Raw genomic sequence first — 17618 nt, forward strand, 5'->3', positions numbered from 1 at the left:
TTTAAGTATCTTTAACATGTTACTATGTATAAGTACCCCCTTATATATCACATATATTAATCCAGTACGTGAAAATAAAACTAAAACGCAATAAATCACTAAATTATTATAATTGAGAAACTATTATATCTCAAACATTTTAACGAACATGTAATCCGAAGTGTCGATATTACTTCGCCAGTTTGGGCACATCCCTAAATCGGAAACAAAAAACCTGTCTGCCGGGCCTCGGTGACCTCAGGTAGGGCCCTAATCGCGGTGGCTACACGCACTAACAAAGGGAGCTAGGTGTATTTTAACCCTTTCAACGCCAAGGACCTTTAAGGTGAAGTAGGTTCAGAGTAGGTACATAAAATAGGGGTTGGAAATTCATAAAAAAAATGTATAGTTTGTATGTTAGTTAGATATATATATATGCCTTGATAGATCTGTGTACTTTACCAAGCGTCTGTGATAAATGGTATATACTTCTATAGAAAGTAATCATTTAAAAAGACTTGTTTTTCGAGTGTTAGATACAGTTACACATTTTTAGGGTTCCGTACCCAAAGGGTAAAAACGAGACCCTATTACTAAGACTCCACAGACCACTGTCCGTTTGCCTGTCTGTCTGTCTGTCTGTCCGTCTGTCACCAGGCTGGATCACATTGACAGTTGAAATTTTCACGTATGATGAATTTCCGTTGCCGCTATAACAACAAATACTAAAAACAGAATAAAATAAATATTTAAGTGGGGCTTCCGTACAACAAACGTGATTTTTTGCCGTTTTTTGCGTAATGGTACTGAACCCTTCGTGCGCGAGTCCAACTCGCACTTGGCCGGTCTTTTTTTCACCATTGACAAAAAAAATTCACCATCGACTTATATTTTCACATTATAAGTGTAATTTAGCTATCATGCTAGTTTAATACAGGGTGGTCCAAAAATACGTTGACTACATTTTTTATTGCCGCATAGGTATTGTTGATAATTTTAACAATCGTTTGCGTTTGTTACTCGTAGCTAAATTAATTCTCATTTTAAAGACAAAATATACGGTTTCACTTACTATTACTTTTAGTCGCTTTGGGCGACATGTTTCGGATTCGTCGGGAATCCTTCCTCAGGCACGAGTGTCCGCGGCGGTTGAGTACTCCGTGCATTGCCCGCGCCCGCCACCCGCCTTGTTGCTCGTTGCGTGCGCGCTGATGGGGCTGAAAGCGACTAAAAATAATAGTGACTTATACCGTACTGATTTAAATATTTCAAATATTCATTTTGGACAAAAATACGTTTTGTTTTAGTTAAATCATTATAGTTTTAATTATTAATGATATTTTGTAAAACCTTGTAACGAAGAAAAATATTTCTAATTTACTTTGTCAACGTTATTTTGGGCCAACATGTAATAAACAGTGCTGATGACATTTGTCAAATGATAAAAAAGTAAAATAACGTTAAGAATAGCACGTGGCGGATACACATGTCAGCTGACGTTACCGTGCACGTTAAATAGGGGGATGAGACAAATAAACGTGTCACTTATGTTAGACAATACTTTAAATAGGTAAAGAATTATGATGTATTTGTAGTACCTTAATCACGAAATAAAAATACTGACATAATATTTTGATGCCATGTTATTAAAAATATTTCGAGTTATGTTCTAAAGTACCTTTTTTTTAATACCACTTCGGTGGCAAACAAACATACGGCCTGCCTGATGGTAAGCAGTCACCGTAGCCTATGGACGCCTGACTACTATAAAGATAAACTTTATTTTTCAAGTAGGTATATTACAATGCGCTTATGAACGTCAAATAAAGCTATAATTAGAAACTGAAATAAGTAGTTAAGTATATATACAGGGTATATAGTAGTTAAGTAGAAGTCATGTCATATCTATTGTGGTGGAGGTCGGACTGTCACTTTTTCTTTAGTACAGTCAAATAATTTAATTTCCGACCCATTTTGTACGTTGTATGAGGTCTCTAGCGACTTTCATATTGATTGTCACTGTGACAAGGTACGAAATGGGTCGGAAAATACATTCTTCGACTGTACATGACATTAAAGTATTTCAATTCAGTCCATTTTGTACGTTGTATGCGGTCTCTAGCGACTTTCATATTGAATATCACTGTGAAAAGGTACGAAATGGGTCGGTAAATACATTTTTAGACTGTATAACATATGACATCTAAGTATTTCAATTCAGTCGGAGTTAGTTCGACTAAACTTCTTTGACTGAGGCAAGTTCGCTAGCTAAATAAGAGACAATAAACTTAATTTTCTTAGGAGATTTCGCTTAGCATATTCTTACAATATCATACTTAACATATTTTATCAAGTTTTTAAAAGAAGAAAACAGATCCACTGATTTTCTGCCCATAAATTTGCTGCCTAAAAATCGGCCCTCGATTGCTTTTTCAAAATAATTTGTACCTACATTTAAATTCTACTTAACTTTTAAGGGACAAATTAATACCCACCTCTGCTTTCGCCGGACCTCAAATAAGAAAAAGAGAACAAAGCTAATAAGTAAGTGCGAGAGAGACGGAAAACATTCTAAAAGTGAATTTGAAGGCACCTGCCGTTGAATTTAACATGCGAGCGCTAATTGGCCGTCTCCAGGAACCGAACCTGGGGCGTTAAATAGAAAGGTCACGGTTTAGTAATACGGTGGTCAGTGTAACGTGGGACCCTTTTGGGCAAGATAAACTGAACGATTTCCATTCAATTTGTAAGTTGTACCAAAATAACTCCTACTTATTTAGCTTACTTTTCGTGTTTTACTAAGAACATTTATAGGGTTTTTTGTGGTCATTCCGTCCCGTCAGCCAAGGGACAATAGTTGCAGAGTTTGTTAGAAGAATTTCACGGTTTTACACAGTGGCTCAAAAATAAGTGCATTCCCGTTGCCGGGATTTTGGCAACTTTTACTATGAGACCAACCCCGAAATCGAGAAAAAAAGTTCGGCTGTTTGATACATTTTGGATGGTCCATTTTCCAATGGGAGGGTAATTTTTTTATCGCGATTTCGTGGTTGGTCCCATAGTAAAAGTTGCTCAGTATAATCCTAAAACCTCCCTGGCAACGGGAATGCACTTATTTTTTAGCCACCCTGTATAAAGTAGCACCAGTGACCGACAGGGAACCAGTCATCCGACACTTCAATTTTTATCCAAGAAAATATACAGGTTTTCAAATGCTTATAGGTAATGTGGTAACACCGCTTTTTTGTATTATCTGCCTATGTCTGTTTTTTCCCAATAAAGAAAAATAAAAAATAAAACACTAATCTTAGGAAAAACGTTAAAAATAATCAAGTATTTAAACATGGTAACAGGCACGTATGATAAATTACAAAACCCGTTGCTTTAATACATTCCATTGCAATTAATACTTGGCCTGAACTCGATGACTTAAAAACTAGTATTACTGTAATTATCGGATAAGCACACGTAAACCATAATTTATTAAAATGTCACCAAGGCAGTTTAAAAAAAAGGAGTTAATGCAAAATTGTGGTTTTAATGTAGAATTTTTATACGTAGTAATCATGGGAAGATGCCATGAAAATCACACGGAAACTAAAGACTATATAAACAAATACTAAAGCAAATACTGCTAGAAAATACTATATATTGTATGGACGAATTCCTGAAACCATGAACTTGTATCGTTTGTTTTAATATCTCGTATTTTATTAGTAGATTGTTAACCAAGGGACGAAAGGCACTCATTTCTGCCGAGGTATTTTGGCGCTCGAATGCAGTGAGAGCGCCAATAGTCCGAGGCAGAAATGATGCCTTTCACCCGAGTTAAACACTCTACTTTTCATTTCGAATACGAGGAAAGTAAAATGCATGTATTTTTTTTAAAACATGACTAAGTATACATTTTTATAGTATTTCTTGAGGGTACTTTCAATTAACAATTCAGACAAAAGTATCGTTATTTATGGAATGGAGAGTCAAATATCAAAATGAAAAATTTATTACAAATCCATTTAAACTCAAATTTCAATTGCGTATCGTAAAAAAATTAAAAAAGTCGTACTTCGAACGTAAAATGCTCTAGTGCAGACACGTATCATTTTCTGCGCACCTTTTAGAACAACAATGACCCTCTTTCAGAGCATGAGAAATGAAAAATATATTCTTGACGAACATAATATTAAGTCTTATATCTATATTGACATAAAAATTTATAATGAAATAAATAAATATCATATCATATCATATCATATATTTGCAAAGGCAGACTCCAGAACCTCAATAGGTTAAAGTTGGCTCGATAGAGAAAAATCACGAAAACATATATATTTTTCATTTATTTTCAATAAAATATCGTTACCCTGCATTCTATAGCATCAAAATTTTAGTATAAAATAGCTAGTCATTTAGCCGAGGGTTCCGACGAGCAAAATTCGTTTTCTCTCGGTCAATAGCACACACACTAAATAATATTCTTATTATACATCCGAAAGTCTGTCAAGTTTAGTCGATCAATAATCCTATAATACCTACCGACCTTTGGTTATGTTCTGTTTGGGATCACTGGGTTTCAGACCTCTACCTGTTTAGCCAAAGTTTATCGATCGATAATTCGACATTATAAATGCGAAAGTAACTCTGTTAATCCGTCTGTCTGTTCACACTTAACTGAACCGATTTCCTGCGGAATGGCTAAGGATAGTTTTTATCACGGATATCATCATTTCATGCAGACGAAGTTTAAATAAATTGAAAATGTTGGTTCACGCAAAAACAGCTTTAGATTGGGCACACAGATTTATAATCAATGATCGGACTACTCACCGCAAAACCATCAAAAATCATTTATATCTCAAAATAGGACAAGATTTATTAAACTCGTATTATGTACAGTATTTTTGAATAAAATTTCCAGATTATACTCAAAACTGCAGTTCAAAATTGTTCAATTTTTTTTATCCTGTTCCATACCATATTTATTTTTGCGATAATTTGTCCGAACTCTGTTTATAATCTTGAAAAGGTCATGGTATCCTAGAATACACCCTACGAAAACTACTACAGGGATAACAATAACAATTGTTATCAAGGGCGGATCCAGCTTTCAGGGGGGGGGGGGGTCACCCGACTAAAGTCAGGTCACCTGTTTCCTACAGCAGCCTGATGACTCCCATGACCCCCCGCCCCCTCCCTTCCCTGTTTCCGCCCTTGGTTGCTATGTTACACGAGAGTATTAAGTTAGTTTTGCTCTGTTTGGGATCACTCGGGTCGCTGGCTCAACCTGTTTAGGTAAAGTGTATCATCGACCGACCGTGCCCTTGTCAGAATTATGTATATTTGGGGACATTTACGACCTAAATTATTGTGTATAGGGCGAGGGACCCTCAGGTTGCGTTCTTATCGAGACTAGTTCTAAATAGCTCTGAAATTATGTACAAAAGTTTTCCAAAACGCATTTTTTCTACATGAAATTCTACACGTCATTCAATAGTAATTTTTCTCAATAATATACATTTTCTTATTTCTTTCTTTTCTTCTTAACTAATGGATTCAACTTTCTCAACTAGAAACTTAAAAAATAGTCGGAAGTGTTTTAAACGAAGACTCGCATAAAAACGAGTCTAATTCTTCAAATTTAGACTTAAAAGACTCGAGTTATTAATAGTCCAAGGGTAGTTTTGTAATTTTAATAAAAAATATAAAAAGAATCAAGATTAGTACCCTTACCACAAGATTCCCGCAGCCGTTTTTGCTAGCGTCTGCATTACCTCACTCTGCGTGCTTCTCACTGAGTGAGCGAGATGCACTGCGAGTGAGCTAACGAGAGTGAGAGGCGTTAGACTCATGGTAAGGGTTCAGGTGACTGCGACTTAGGTATTTAAAACATTACATTAGCATCAAATGCAAATGACACACATCTCAAACTTAATTAAAATGGAGACCCGAGTCCCAATTTAGACAAAATTCAGTCGTTGACCTGAACTCCGATAATGATCCAGCTTGTTATTTCTGTGTAGATGTAAGTAAAGGTTTTAACTTAATCAAAGTCGTTTTTTTTAGGATTCCATACCCAAAGGGTAAAAACGGGACCCTATCACTAAGACTCCGCTGTCCGTCTGTCCGTCTGTCTGTCACAGTTGAAATTTTCACAGATGATGTATTTCTGTTGCGGCTATAACAACAAATACTAAAAAGCACGGAATCCTCGGTGCGCGAGTCCGACTCGCACTTGGCCGGTTTTTTTACATCTTGTTGGCAAATAAACTTATATCATAGAGTAACTTATACTAGAGCGGTACTGTCAAAGTAAATTTTGTAACCCCAGTAAATTCACTGCCATCTGTCGACACACTTTAAAACTAAAAATGAAGATTTATAAAAATACGATAAAATGTATTTAAATATGGATAAATGATTTTTTTTATTTGCATTAATTATTTTTATGATTTTGACCCATGTTCTTTCACTTACATGCGTTAAAATTGTTAAATAACAAACGAAACCGTCAACGCCATCTATACGACAGTTGGCCAAAGCTAGTAGCGCCCTCTGAACGAGAATCAAATTTTCTTGATTTTCGAGGCACGTTTTTTCCTTAGACTGTATCCATCTATTACGGAGTTATATCTTTATCTTTGCTTATATCAATAATCAATATATCACAGAGCCATATGGACTAGCCGCTCTCACAGTCTCACTAGTCAATTTAAAACATTCACTAAAGTACCGGGACCAGTGTGGCTACCACCAGTTTGGCACTTACATAAACGCTATCGAGAACGTAACTTACTTTCTATGCATCTCGCTCGTACTCGCATATTAGTGCGAGCGAGATGTATGGAAAGTAAATTACGTAGACGTTAGCTTATATGTCAGTTTTGACACTGTCAAGAAGAAATTAAGTCACTTTCTTATGAAAATATTTTAATTTGTGTTTTTACAAGTAGTCACACTACTATTTAAACTATTTACCAGACTATATAAAGGAGCCAAATCTCTATGTATGAAAAGAGTCCATCAAAAGACAGTAATTAGGCGGCGCCACCATACACCGAAATACTACCAAAAACAACCTACGTAATTTGGTCGGGTTATTTATTGGTTCATGTTATACCAGAGAGATTAGGAACTATTATTTAAAGCTGAAAGCGGTCACTTTTGCAACAATTCTGCCATAAGAGATTGGCATCCTTTATATACCATCCACCACTAACGAAACTACCATTAACGAAATAAATATCATATACAAAGGGAAAAATGACCAAGGCCTCCAGCGTGCCCGGGGCTGGAATCGAACCAGCGTCCTCCGTTTACGGGACAGATGCCTCAACCGCTCGGCAACCCGGGCTCGGTGGCATGGGTCGAAATTTCCATGTACATGACAATTTCCGAAGGCTTGTGGCGCCCCCAGTGTGGTTTGGTGTCAGTGACTCATGGTAGGGTCGCTGGTGCAAGGCGAATTCGTTGCTTCTACGGCCAGCAAATATCTAAAACCGCATGCAATTGGCTGCAACATTTGCAAGCCTCTTCGCATTGGAAGCGGGACACGTGTATATCTTACTCACACACCGAAGTGGAGTGCGGATTCGCATTGGTGTGATTATTGTGATATTTTCCCACGTTGCTGACGGCAATGACAGACTGGATCGCGTCGTATGCCTTACGTATGCAGTAATAACTGATGATACAGGAACAAGCTACTGATTATACAGATACTTAGTACTTATTTATCTAGTGCACCTAGGTATAAGGTAGATTGGGGTGACTTCAAAAGCGGGACAATTTTGGTAATGGCAAATATATATCTCTTCTTAAATGAATATTGTATCAAGCAGATACAATGCTATTAACACTCTTGCGGTATAGATGTCGCTAAAGCCTCCCTAAAGACTAATATATGGTGGAAATATTCGCTGCATTGGGTACGGTCTTGGTGGCTCAGATGGTAGAGCACTGTACTAGTGATCCAGTGGTCGTGGGTTCAAGTCCCACCCAAGACAGTGAATTTCTTCCACTATTAATTTATATATCTTCTTCCTCCACGTGTATGCGCCCAGTTGGGCATACGCCTCTCCAAATCTCCAAGCAGCCAGATTTGCTGCCTCTCTTCTCCAGAGTGGGCCTGCACTCATTTTGATGTCATCCTCCATCCTCCCATATAGTTGGAGATCTGTGATCTGGTCTTTTTGAACCAATTAAATATATACTAAACTAGAAACACGTTCTACTGTAAGCAAGAATAGCAAGATGCCTTGGCAAGCGCATAAGCGTACATAAATGGTTGCGAAGACTGGTTTCAAAGTTACCCCAAATGTGCCCTAATTAATATATTAGATGGATACAGTCTAAGGAAAAAACGTGCCTCGAAAATCAAGAAAATTCGATTCTCTTTTTGATTGACCTACTCTCGGATAGATGGGGTTGACGGTTTAGTTTGTTATTTAAAAAATTTAACGCATTTCAGTGAAAGAACATGGGTCAAAATCATATAAAATTAATCAATGTAAATAAAAAAAAGGGTTTTATCCATATATAAATACATTTGATGGTATTTTTATACATCTTCATTTTTAATTTACTGTGGCTACAAAATTTACTATGACAGTACCGCTCTATCCTATTATAATTTACTAGAGACCTGTTGCGGCGTCAAAACGCCGCTAGTTATAATTTATATCCTCTTAATTGCTTTGAAGTTACCCCAATGTGCCCTAATTAATATTTTTTTAATCCGCTCCATTCATTTGGATTCGTTATGAAATATTTTACAGCTAGTATAATTTTCCTTGCGTTGGAGTGGTGAAAATTTTGTGTTTCATCTGGTAGCAAAGTTTGTTTAACCCAAGCCTTGAATGCAACGCTCAAGATTCCACTTTTAGGTATATTTCGATTCTCCGGTATCAATATTGGCAAACGGGTATAAACAACAAGGGTACAAAAGAATAGTTATTTGTTATACAAGGGTGCAAAGTTGTATTTTACCCGCGAGTGTAGAATTGAAACACGAGCAAGCGAAAGGATTCTATAGGTGAACCACGAGCGAAGCGAGTGGTTCTAAAATAGAATCCTGAGCGTAGCGAGTGTTTCAACACACGAGAAGTAAAATACATTTGCGCCCGTGTGTAACACAAAACTTTTCACCTCACTATAGCGAGGAAAGTGCAACATCCACAGGCGTTAGATCATCTTCATCACTGAAATCACTCATTTCTTTACGATATTATAACAGAAAACTCTGGAAGTTGTGTATTTTTACGCGAGTCGGTGAGAAAAGGTTTTAAGTAAAAGAATTGTTGACAATGTTGACATTTCTGATGTATGAAATGTCAACGATGCGTTTTGAAATTGCATCGACTCAAATTGTGCGTTCAGAATTTTATTTAACATCATTATAAAAAACAAACGTTTCTTATGGAATTTTAAGGTTTATGACTTAAAATCATTAAATAAAGCTAAATTTGGTATTTTTTATTAGATTCTCAAACCATTTATTTAACAATAATTAATATCGAACGAACCATTACCATGAGCGTTTTACGTTTTGTTATCTGTCAAGCTACTTAAACACGCTCCATCCAAGGTCAAATTACTTTCCCCACTAGAGGATAAAACGCGTTTTTCCCCGCTTGCATTGAAGGATAAACGACAACTTTCCGAGCTAGTGAGGGGAAATATTTATTTGTTTTACAAGTGGGCAAAGTTGCTGTTTAACCTTTCTTACTTGATACCCGAGCAAACGAAAGATTCCAAAATTGAACCACTAGAATAATTATCATTGAAAATTATCACTTAAAAGTCAATTCCACAGCCAACATGAGAAAACAACTCGAAATTTACATCAACTTACTTTGCCACTTGTGGGTAAAATGGAACTTTCTGATCTGTTTTTAAAGAATAAAGCCTTTACGAGCTGGTGTGGTGAAAACTATTTATATCTAGTAAGGTTAAAACGCTATTTACACGTCTCAGGTAATTAGTAAACAGGTCTAGGGTTCTAGACCCCCGATAGACTACTCGTATAATTGGTGCGGAATGTATCCCACCATTGTGCGCGATTCCCACAGGCGCATGCGCCGCCGCCATCTTGATCGGCACGCTGCGCCGGTTGCATTCGAATTTCAAATTAGAATCGGTTTTGCGATGTTTTGACGTTACTTTTATTCTCGTAAGGCCCAATGTGCATTACATTGTACACTCCATTTCAATCTAATAAGAACCTTTCATAAACTAAATGTTTCATTGCTTTGTCAAACAAACGAAATAAGCTTTAGTACATCCCAATTTGTTATACAACAAGGTTCATACTAAAAATCGTAAAATATAATTTGTATGATGGGTCTTACGAAGTTATGGCACCTTGAGAGCCAAGATAATAATCGTACATCGACAGATGCCAAACGAAAATAAACAATGTATGGGATGACAGATGCTAAATAGTCTGTTGTCAAATAATAATATAATTGTTAGCGACGTGCTCAAAATGGTTTTTTTTCTTTGTATTTAATTTTGTTCATTATGGTGGTACTATAATAATTTGTACAACTTTAGTCTTAAGCTGAAATTTGAAGGTAGAATATACCTACGTGTGACGCAGCGACAAGGCTCCAACGGTTTTTGTCTTTGACCACGAGTCAGTCGGCTTGTCAATCCGCGCGCGACACACGTATATACTGCTCTCATATTTAAATCACGTGGTGTTGTAACTTCTAGATAATTAAACTGTTTTTCGTGTCCCGTATTGTGAGCTTTTATTGTGGAACACCTTCACCATCAACAGTGGTCACTTCGACCGGATTTATGTTCCATACTCCGCCTGTGAAGATGGTTAATACTCGCAGTACAACGCGCAGGGAACGCGAAAGAAAAGCAGAAGAGGATAGACAACTTCAGCTACAAGTGCCTTCTCAGCCAACTAATGTAAATAATACACAGAACAATGACGAAACGAAGCGTATGCTCCCCGCGTTTAAATTATCGGGTAGCAGCGTAAAATCGGAGTATCGCCCGGTGCAACATACGCCCGCTTCGCTAACGGGGGCAAAGTCCAAGTCGTCATCATCGTCTGTGCTGGCTCGAAGAAAACAGCTGGAACTAGAAGCGGCTCAAGAAAAAGCGCGTATTCAAATGGCCCTCATCGACAAGAAACTTGAGGCTGATTTAGCTAACCTGATGGATGAGGAACAAGGAAAGTACAGTCCACATGATGAGCTGCACACTGACAAACAGAGTGAAGTGGAGAAGTGGTTGGAACGAAGCCAACGTGAGCTGGAATCCGCCGCACAGCAAGTCCCCGATTATGGTAACCAGCCGGACCTGCCGTGCCCGCCGCCGGTCGTCGACCCCGGCACCTCTAATGGAACGATTCAAATGCTCGCAAGTGCGCTTCAAAATCTAACTGCAAGTACCACTAAACATAAGAGTGACAAAAACCTGCTAAGCCGATTATGTACTCCCAGAGACCTACCTAGCTACTCTGGCGACCCTTTGGACTGGCTACAATTTAAGCAGGCCTATGAAGAGTCTACCGAAGTGTGTGGGTTCAGCCCGAAGGAGAATCTATGGAGACTGAGAAAATGTCTACACGGAACTGCCAGGGAAGCAGTTTCAGCTTTAATGGTTACTGCCACGTCGCCCGATATAGTGATGAAAACCTTGGAACTGGTATGTGGAAATCCTGAAAGCATCTTAACTCGCATCATGCAAGGATTACGAAAACTACCATCTATGTCGAACGAGTACAGTAAGGACATCGTATCATTCTCAGTCAAAGTGCAAAACTTCATCGCAGCCGTACATGCAGTCGGCCGCAAAGAGTACCTACACGACGTAAACATGGCTAATATTATCCTATCTAAATTACCGACCGTCATTATATCGAAATGGTCTGACTACAGTTTCCCTATAATAACCGAAGGCAAGAAGCCACGCTTGGAGATACTCGGAGACTTTTTAAACATCGAAGCAGTCAAAATAACTACTACAGCGAACATTCACGTCATGGATCAGCGCAATAGTTATCAACATCACTCGAGAAACAAAAGTGATAATAATAACGCCAACCGCCCGCAAACAGTGTTATTGCAATCGGCGCGCAGTGACAAGTGTGACAACAAATGTTTATTTTGCCGCGGCGCAAAACATGAGTTAACTGAGTGCAAGATGTTCAAAAAGGCGTTAAGAAAGGACCGGTGGCGTCATGTGAAGCGCCACGGAGTATGCTTCAAGTGCCTTGTGTCATGCCACGATCGCGAGAACTGCCCCGCGCCCGCTTGTGACAAGGATGGGTGTGGCGAGGCGCATCATCGACTATTACATTATGTACAACATCGCGATACTGATAAGGATGCTACGTTGGAATCTGCAGATACGCGGGAAACAGCCGAGTCGAGCCCTACTAAGGAAACAGTATCCTTTATAAACATAAATGACCATAAAGTGTTGCTAAAAGTAGTGCCGGTAAAAATACGCGGACCTAACGGTGTGTTTACGACAAGTGCATTTTTAGATGACGGAAGTAGTATCAGTCTTATCAGTAAATCGCTCGCCGCGCGCGCCGGCCTGCGCGGGCGCACTGAGACTATGCGAGTGAGCGGAGCTTGGAAAGATAGCGATTTAGAGTGTACTTATACAGTTGTGTCTATCGATGTATCTAGTTTAAATGGTAGTGAGATTTTTAATATTAATTTACGAGCTGTAGATAATTTGCACATTCCTGAGCAGGACTTTAGGTCCATTGATTGTAATAAATTTGCCCATTTACAAAAGTTAAAAGACAAATGGTCACCTAATGTAATTTCTTGTAATCCTGAGGTTTTAATTGGGCAGGATAATTATGATTTAATTATGCCGTTAGAAATATGTAAAGGTAAACCCTTTGAGCCGTTCGCTTCGCGCACTGTCTTAGGTTGGTCCGTCCATGGGAAGATGCGCGCCCCGCACGGCTGGGGCACCCACGCCGCCCACAACCTGCTGATAGCGGCAGAGGGCGCCGGGGCGCCCTGCCCGAGCGCTCACGATGACGCGCTCCGCGACCTTCATGAGGAAGTAAGACGTTATTTTTCTATTGACTCTCTAGGTCTGTGTAACAAGCCCCGTCAAAACAGCGATGACGTCCGTGCCTTAGCCCAGTTGGACCGCACGACGACCTTCGCTGACGGCAGGTGGCAAGTGGGTCTGCCGTGGCGCGACGAGAACAGCGTGATGCCGGACAGTTACCCTAACGCCCTAAATAGGTTAAAGGGAGTTGAAAAGAAAATGGCGGCAAACAGTGAGTATGCTCAGAGGTACACGGATCGAGTAAATCATTTGTTCCAAAATGATTTTGCAAGGGAGGTCAGTGACCCTCGTTCCACTTCCCCTCACACATGGTACCTACCTCACCATGCTGTGGACAATTTAAACAAGAAAAAACTTCGTCTTGTTTTCGATTGTGCCGCCAAAAGTAAAGGTACATCGTTGAACGAATACCTACTTCAAGGTCCCGACCTGCTCGCGTCCCTATTCGGCATTATGGTACGATTTAGAGAGAATAGGTACGCTGTGGCCGGGGACTTGCGTGACATGTTCCTAAGGGTCAAAATACGACCCGAGGACCAGGACGCACTTAGGTTTTTATGGAGGACTGACTCTAAACAGCCAGTCAAAACATATGCTATGACGTCACTAGTGTTTGGCGCTAATTCGTCCCCTTTTATCGCCCAGTACGTCAAAAATAAGAACGCACAGCGTTATGCGTCCACAATGCCTGCTGCTGTTGCTGCCATCTGCGAGCAACACTACATGGACGATTACTTGGACAGTTTGCCAGAGGAGGCCGCGGCTATAAAAATGGTAAAAGATGTTACTTTTATTCACAAACAGGGCGGGTTCGACATGTGCAACTGGACAAGTAACAGCGAGGCAGTGTTGGACAGCGTGCCAAAAGAAGCCTTAGGCATAGCAGCCTTAAGGTTCAAATTAGATCGACAGCAAGAAGGTGAGAGAACGCTTGGTCTTATCTGGTACCCCGCTACAGATGAGTTTGGGTTTGATTTGTCACTCAAACGCATACCTACCGATATAGTTAGCGGTAAACAAGTACCTACTAAAAGGGTCATGCTTCGTGTAATAATGTCGATATTCGACGTGTTTGGTTTCTTATCTCCATTCACTATTCAAGGTAAGATAATGCTACAGTCTTTATGGCAATTATCCATTGATTGGGACGAAAATATTCCAAATAATATTTTCATTAAGTGGAGTGAATGGATTAATCTTTTAAAACAAATGCGTTATGTACGTATACCTAGATGCTATCTAAGTCCTTTAGGTGCAAGCGGCTTGGGCAACCGAGCGACGGCAGAGCCGCCGAGCAGTGCTACGACGCGCGTAGCCGGTGACTCCTCCCCCGCGCGGCCCGCGACCGCCGCACCGCCTGCTCATACTACGCCGCCACCTACTTATCAGCCGCGTAGCAGTGCTACGCCTAATGCGCCGGCATCGACTACGAATATTTATAATTCTTACGGTAATAATTTAGAGATGCATATTTTTTGCGATGCGTCTACCAAAGCAATGTGTGCGGTTGCTTATTGGCGCTGGATTTATAATAATGAAATACACGTCGCCTTTATAGCAAGTAAGTGCAGAGTCTTACCCGTGAAACCTTTGTTGACTGTACCTCGTGCCGAGTTACAGTCGGCTCTTATGGCAGCGAGACTGGCGGACAGTCTACAAAAGGACCACAGGTTAGTGGTACAGCGCCGTTGTTTCTGGAGCGATTCAACCACATTCCTGCACTGGGTTAAGAATGACGCGCGCAATTATAAAACATTCGTAGCAAACCGGTTAGGGGCTATTGATGAGCTCACGCGCAGTAATGAATGGCGGTATGTACCTACCAAACTGAATGTTGCGGATATTGCAACGCGCGAGACTTATGACGATACTCTCTTCCAAAACGAGTGGTTAAAGGGCCCCTCGTTCTTGAGAAGCGACGAGTCATCCTGGCCGCGTAATATTGTCGGCTCTGCAGCCGATGAACCTGAAAGGTCAGAAATTATTAATATAATTAATGACTTACCTGCTACATACTTACCTGTATTTAATCCGGAGCGCTTCTCTTCGTGGTTGCGGCTGTTGAGGAGCACATATCATGTGTTAGTATTCGTGCATAAATGTCGAAAGCAGACTTACGATGACTCTGAGTTGATGCGGCGAGCTGAGCTGCTACTGGTGCGACAGGTACAAGAAGAGTGCTTTGGCGCGGAGTTAGCTGCAATTAGAAAAGGTATGAGTCTCGAACGAAATAGCCGAATACTTACCTGGTCACCTTACCTGGATGATTGTGGAGTCCTACGCTGCGGCGGCCGTATCAATGCCGCACAGGGTGTAAGCGCTGATACAAAGTACCCGATTATTTTGGACGGGCGGCACCAGGTGACGCGATTGCTCGTGAAGCATTATCACGTCAGGGCTGCGCATGATTACCAGGAAACAGTGGTGAACAATCTCAAGGAAAAATATGCAATCACGAGGATAAGGCCAACGGTTAAACATGTGGCTGCGAGATGCATGTATTGTAAAATACGCAAGGCGCAACCACATGTACCTGTAATGGGTGAGTTACCTCCAGGCCGAATGGCGCATCACCAGAGGCCATTTACACATTGCGGCCTTGACTTGTTCGGCCCTATGGAGGTGGTGGTAGGCAGAGGACGCCAGAAAAGGTACGGGGTAATTTTTACTTGCCTTACGGTAAGGGCGATCCATTTGGAGATCGTACATTCTCTCACCACCGACTCCCTCATTATGGCGTTACGGCGTATGGCGTCGCGTCGAGGATGGCCAGACTGTTTCTACTCGGATAACGGTACGAATCTACGGGGAGCTGATACCGAGTTGAAACGATCTGTGCAGGAGCTCGACAACAAAGCTGTCAATGACTTCGCATTGACCAATGGTTCGAGTTGGAAGTTTATACCTCCCGCGAGTCCCCATTGGGGTGGGGCATGGGAGCGCCTCATACGCAGCGTTAAGAGAAGTCTTAGCGTTGTTCTCAAAGAGCGGGCACCGAAGGACGAAGTTCTCAGCACTCTGATGGCGGAGGTGGAGAATATTGTCAACAGCCGCCCGCTAACCCACGTCTCCGTGGAACCAGGTAGTGATGGTGCTTTAACGCCGAATCACTTCCTTCTCCACTCTTCCCCTAATATTCCCGCTTTAGGCGTCTTTGACGATTCAGACTTGTTCCTTCGGAAGCAATGGCGGACGAGTCAAAGGCTGGCCGATATGTATTGGCAGAGGTGGGTAAAGGAATACTTACCGGAGCTACTCCCGAGAAGGAAGTGGAACAATGAGCAAGCTCCACTCAAGGTAGGAGACTTGGTTTTAGTTGTAGATCCAGGAGCACCACGCAATGTGTGGCCGAAGGCGGTCGTCCAGCAGGTTTTTCCAGGTAGGGATGGTCGGATCAGGCTAGTGGAAATAAAAACCAAATCTGGCGTTTTGAAACGGCCTGCGGCGCGCGTCGCTAGAATCCCTTTGGTTAATGAGTGCTGAGCCAGCACTGGGGTGGGGCGTGTTAGCGACGTGCTCAAAATGGTTTTTTTTCTTTGTATTTAATTTTGTTCATTATGGTGGTACTATAATAATTTGTACAACTTTAGTCTTAAGCTGAAATTTGAAGGTAGAATATACCTACGTGTGACGCAGCGACAAGGCTCCAACGGTTTTTGTCTTTGACCACGAGTCAGTCGGCTTGTCAATCCGCGCGCGACACACGTATATACTGCTCTCATATTTAAATCACGTGGTGTTGTAACTTCTAGATAATTAAACTGTTTTTCGTGTCCCGTATTGTGAGCTTTTATTGTGGAACACCTTCACCATCAACAATAATAAATTTCTTTATTTCAATAACAACAACAAAAAGTTACATTACTTATAGGTAAGGTATGGAGTCTCCTTTCCTGTAAAATAAATTAGTAGGTAAAGTTTGTCAAAGTTATGTTATTTCAGACATAGACAGAGAGAATCATACTATTTTTATCTTACACTAGTACTTATAGCACCCAAAAGAAAACGATGGTTAGTTTTTTTTTGATACCTACTACTACTACTTTGATAACTACTACTGAAAATTCGCAACATTGCGAAGGCTAAATAAAATCTTGTCAGGGTATACAAAATATGCTACAAAAAATGTCATGTCTCAGAGCTCAGTTGGCATAGCAATGGGCTAGTGATCCCGTCGCAAGTTCGAGTCTCAGTTTAGTGAGTTTTTCCACTTATCCTTTAGTCTAATAATTGCCACATAAGTAAATACGGAGCTGAACCATTCAAACCGCACAAAAATCTGACGTCATCCATTCTACCAAAAAGAAAGAGGCGTTTCCTGATGATGCTAATGATTGCACAACCGGTGCTGAGATATGCATGTATTAACTTTGCAGAATATATTTAGACTGGCTTATGAATCGTAATCTTAAGAATTTCTTTCGTACAGTCAGCAACAGAAATTGCTAAGCGGGCGAGTTCAAAATTACCTTGCAAAAAATAACAATAAAGTAATAAGTAAAGTAATAAAGTTTTTTTTTTTTTTTTTTTTAAGTAATAAAGTAGTAAGGTCTTGGTAATTTATTCAAGCAAATAATTCT

At 40.4% G+C, this 17618-nt stretch overlaps 1 protein-coding gene and 1 non-coding gene across 2 annotated transcripts; both read left to right on the plus strand.

The window, feature by feature from the left end:
- Positions 1-7909: 7909 nt before the first annotated feature.
- On the plus strand, positions 7910-7982 carry Trnat-agu (transfer RNA threonine (anticodon AGU)). Its single transcript has one exon. It is a non-coding gene; the product is annotated as a tRNA-Thr (tRNA).
- A 2499-nt stretch (positions 7983-10481) lies between these two features.
- On the plus strand, positions 10482-16772 carry LOC134744834 (uncharacterized). The gene has a single exon (XM_063678752.1). The coding sequence runs from the start codon at positions 10780-10782 to the stop codon at positions 16519-16521; it is 5742 nt and encodes a 1913-aa protein (XP_063534822.1). The 5' UTR covers positions 10482-10779; the 3' UTR covers positions 16522-16772.
- The last annotated feature ends 846 nt before the right edge of the window (positions 16773-17618 follow it).

This window comes from Cydia strobilella, chromosome 10 (assembly GCF_947568885.1).
Source record: "Cydia strobilella chromosome 10, ilCydStro3.1, whole genome shotgun sequence".
NCBI classification, from domain to species: domain Eukaryota; kingdom Metazoa; phylum Arthropoda; class Insecta; order Lepidoptera; family Tortricidae; genus Cydia; species Cydia strobilella.